This window comes from Nanorana parkeri, unplaced genomic scaffold, assembly GCF_000935625.1.
Source record: "Nanorana parkeri isolate BGI_ZX_2015 unplaced genomic scaffold, ASM93562v1 scaffold221, whole genome shotgun sequence".
Classification (NCBI taxonomy): domain Eukaryota; kingdom Metazoa; phylum Chordata; class Amphibia; order Anura; family Dicroglossidae; genus Nanorana; species Nanorana parkeri.
The window spans coordinates 1,174,579-1,179,180 of NW_017306489.1; the positions used below are offsets into that span (position 1 = coordinate 1,174,579).

At 44.4% G+C, this 4,602-nt stretch overlaps 1 protein-coding gene across 1 annotated transcript in view; it reads left to right on the top strand.

Moving 5' to 3' along the window:
• The first annotated feature begins 386 nt into the window (after positions 1-386).
• Positions 387-4,602, top strand: part of GLTSCR2 (glioma tumor suppressor candidate region gene 2) — a 28,026-nt gene continuing 23,810 nt past the window's right edge. The window contains exons 1-3 of the mRNA XM_018556007.1: positions 387-597; positions 3,450-3,514; positions 3,889-3,973. Coding sequence (XP_018411509.1) covers positions 404-597; positions 3,450-3,514; positions 3,889-3,973 — 344 coding nt within the window. The 5' untranslated portion in view covers positions 387-403. The remainder of the gene's footprint in view (positions 598-3,449; positions 3,515-3,888; positions 3,974-4,602) is intronic.

Consider the following 4,602-nt stretch of genomic DNA (forward strand, 5'->3'; position numbering starts at 1 on the left):
CACAGCTATACAAAAGGGTATATAGGGAGGAGCAAGGCTGACAAATTGTCAATTAACAAACAATATGTATGGAAAGGGAAAAACTGCAGCATTTAAAATACTTGCATTTTCCCACCACGCCCACTTTTTAATGGCACACCCCATGCGTCCACCTATCCCTTAAAATCCTACATTTGGGAGGTTTTAATGTATATTGGTCCTTTTACCATGGAAAACAAGATGAAGCGCTACGTTTTGTGAACCAGGGACAATTATAGATACAAGTCCTCGAAGGAGACGCACAATCCTTCCTCGATATTGGTGGGCAGCTTTGCCCTTTAATAAGAAGGCCGCCGTCTTGCTTCACGCGCCGCTGAGGTGACGTACTTCCGGCGCTGACGTCATCACGGCCTTTAGTTCCAGCATGGTGGCCTCCGGTAAGGGCCGCGTGGAGGAGGGCTTCTTGGGGTTCAGCGAGCAGTCGAAATGCGGACAGAAGGGGACCTTGAAGAGGAAGCGGGTGAACCGGAATAAGAAGAAGAACTGGAAGCGGCACAGCGATGTTCAGGATGTGGAGGAGTTCCTGGACGACGTGCGGCTGCAGGAGAGGACTGCTGGGTGAGAGCCTGATCATGCCCATGGCAGCCTGCTAAACATTCAGTGCTGAGGGGGCCATGTGTCCCAGCCTGCCCTCCCCCCTAGTGGGCTCATTACAAAACATTAACTTTTTTTTGTAGTGTATGGATAGCCAATACTTTAAGTTTTGGATAGAAGGGTTAGAGCCCCACTCTAAACAAAATATAGCGTCCCTTACTGGTGAAGTTTCCAGGTGTGGAGGACTGTTAATAAGAATTGCAGGTGGTCCACTCACCAGCTGGTCACCTACTGTCCCCTCATGATGATGTTACACCTCTGAATCCTGCCAGGAACATGCTGCTGGACAGCCAATACTGTCCACTTCATTCAGGCAGTGGCATGGACACCCCAAGAAGGGCCCTGGATGTAATCAAATGAAGAAGGAAGACTCTGGACCTGAGTGTCATGTGACTGCGACTTTAGGTAAGTTGGAAGCGTAATTCCACTTTCCCAGGTGGATTTTGGAAAAAGGAAGTATGCTCTCCAATCTGACCCAGTCTCCCTGAAATCCTACCTTTTGCCTAATGCTCATTCCCCTCCGCCGGTGTAGTGCCCGTACTCTGTAAATAGAGGCGCACTCTGTATTTTAAATTTCGCTTGCAAATGGCGAGCACTCATTGGACAGCGCAGTCCCAATGAGAAGTGCTTATGTGATGCTGTGTATGCAGTGTGTGTAGTAAACTGGCAAAAGGGTAACTTTATTTTCCCAAATTCACCTGGGAAAGTGGCATTACCCTTTACAAAAAAAGGCAAATGGGCCAGGATTAGTATTATCATGGTGATGGGTTATGTTATTTGGTGCATCAGTTGGTGAATTCTTCCCACACCACGGTGCTTTCAAACTATCCCCTTTCGGGTGTGTACTCACCACACGGGTTGAGATATTAAAGCAGAAGATCCCAAGTCAGAGTCCGCACACTCCGTCCGTTATGGATTTAGGTAAAATGACCTCCTGAGGACGTCTTGTATGACGAAACGCGTCGGGGCGGGTCTATCCTAATTCGATATCACGCTATACCAGGAAGTAACAGGTGAGTGAGACGCTACACTATACCGGCCGGTTTCCTTGATTTTTAAATGTGAGTGACTATATGTTATAATGTTATTTGTTTGCTCTCTGCCATTGGGGAGATCATGGAACAGGATTTCACATTGAAAGATTTCACTTCACCTCTTGTTCTGGTGACAACTGTAAAATTTGGGATATTCCCCCTTTTTCTGTTGACAGTGGTCACTATGACAAGTAGAGAGCATGTATCTCCCTAATGGGGTCACAGACAGCAATAAACACTTGACTGAGAGTCTCTGCCTTTCGTTCTTTTTCTGCTCTCTGTCCGGTTGTGGAGATTTCCCTTTACTTCCTGTTCTGATGATGCAATGCGTTAAAGGGGAAATCTCATGAATTGGGAAGAATTGCCCTTATTTGTCCCCATTGGGAAATCTTGTTTTGGAGACACCACCAACATTGTTGGATTTCCTTTTCCGGTGACAACGGTTGCCAGTAAAAATAAAGGGGTGAATGTTCTCAACAGGGACAGCTATAAAACCCCGACTGAGGATCTAACCCTTCTCCACCCTATACAAAGCTAAAACAAAAAAGGTTTTGTTGATACCCTAATATAATCTGCCCATGCTAACAAGCCCTCCCCCTGTTCTCCCTGTGGTACCTCTAGGCTGTCACGTAGATCTCAGATTCAGAATGTGCTATGATGGTTCTCTGCTTGTGCACCTCCTGCCTTTGTTTTCCTTCTGAGACTGTAGTGCCTTGTAATGCAGGTGCACAAAGCATGGCTGTCCTGTCACTAGGGAGCTACTGACACCGTGAAATGGCCATTATAGGAATGCCAGACTCCCATACTAGTGGTTGAGAACTTTATGGGCTTTATCTCAGGTCTGCGTGACCACATATAAGTTGGAGGCAAAGGGTTCATACTCAAATCTGATTACCATTTATAGTAGAGGTGCACCGAAATGAAATTTGTCAAAAACGAAAACCAAAAATAGTTATCTTTTTAAGGTACTGCTGGGGGCTTTGGGGAAATATTGGGGGTCTAATCAGACTCCTGATATTTCCCTTTTTGAAAGAGATTGAGAACACGGAGTCCTCAAACTTTTTTTTTTTCTACAGCTCCTGTTCGAAATGAACAAAAATCCTCTATACTGAGTGTTCCTGTTCGTTGAGAACATAGTATGTTTACTATATCCACAATTATGAATGAACAGGAGGTGATGTAGATCGCTTCCCATTTATTCATAATTGGGGACACAGTAAACATACCATGTCCTCCCATTATTTACACTCAGTGATCGCTGAGTGTTTGTACTCGCTCTCCATCCTGACTTGCTGTCACAGGAGGCTGAGCGAGCGGTGCGCGGAGGAGACACGCTGGCCGCTCACATTGCTCTCCTCCCGCACTGCTTGGCCTCCTGTGACAGTTTCTCTCCTCCCTGCTGGACGCTGCTCTGTGTCAGAGGGGACACAGAGCAGCACCCAACGGGGAGGAGAGAAACCAGGCATGTGCTGAAATTTCAGTGCATCCCTAATTTACAGTATAAAGACAACTTTTTTTTTTTTGGATAGAGTGGTCAGGGGATAGCAGCCATGACAGTGAGGGGTAGATTCAAAATATTCAGTTGCCTCCAAACAGGGATAGAGGGGACACTTGTTCCCTTGACATCTAAGAGGAGCTTTCCCTCCCCATTGGAAAGATATCCTATGAGCCAACAGGACAGGAAATAAAGGGTTCATTCTCCCCAGTTATGTGATGGACTGGTGGCAGGAATTTCATTGAGAAACATGAGAATGTATAAGCTGAACTCTTTTCTTTTTACAGTGGCCTGTTAGCAGAGAAGAAGGATGAAAGCTTGTTCTTTGTGGATACTGGTAATGAACAAAAAGGTAAGGAGGGCTCCTCTTCATCTACTCTATGAAGTAAGCTTGGTCACCTTACGTAGGCCTTAGAATCAGTCAGTGACTCTTGGACTAATTCTTTATTTTTGCAGTTTTCCATTAGAATTCTGTAGATCTCTTTGATTCTATAATGATTTATAGTAATCCATAGTACCACATACTAGCTACTATATAGTAGTTCAGTGTAGTTTGACTGCTGCACACCATTCCCCTTTGGGTTATGTTAAAAGACAGGTACGGGAACAGTAAAACATACTCTCCCTGCTTAGAGGTGGCATGGAATGCTGCTGCTGCAAAAATGTTAATTTATATATATTATATGTATTTTTTTTTATAATGTGTAACACTTGTTTGCTTTCCAGATTCTAAAGTCAACAAACGTCGTGAAAAGCCCCTGAGGATAGACCTCATTTTACAACCAGATTCTAAAGTACCAGTGCCCAAAGAGTAAGTACCGGTTGTGTTTTGGGATATGTAACTTCCCAACTACAAGGAGAAGTGTTTTTGGGGATGAAAACTCAAACTAAGTTGACCTTGTCTACGGTTTCAACCAATTGTATTTGCTCTTGAAAGATGCAACATATTTTATCTTTCAATCAGTTTTCTTGGCTACAGTTTCACAAGTGTGGTGTGGCTGTCTACCTTCTCTTTCCAGCTTTTCTCCCAAACTTGCTGGATTTATAATAATTCTCTGCATCCATACCCATGTGCTGTTCATATTAAAAGTGGAACTCAAGGGGGGGGGGAATGTTTTTTTAACTTTAAATTGGTACGCCTCGGCTACCTCTAATGCTTAGTATGCTACATCCAAAGAATCTCTTAGTTGATTTACAGTTGGCTTTGATTACCCAGGCTCTCTGCTCCTGCCAAGTTCTGAGTAGAGTGCAGTTTAGAACATCACTTCTTTTACCCCCTCTATTGATTAAAATGTCTAGTATTCCAATCACAAAATAGAAGGCTTTCAGTGATTGTATGTGGGGAGGATTAAACCGGACTGCCCCTTGTCCAAAGTTAGTGGGGTGTGTGTGTGTTTTTTTTTTGGGGGGGGGGGGGGTTAACAATACTCGGCAGCCCTC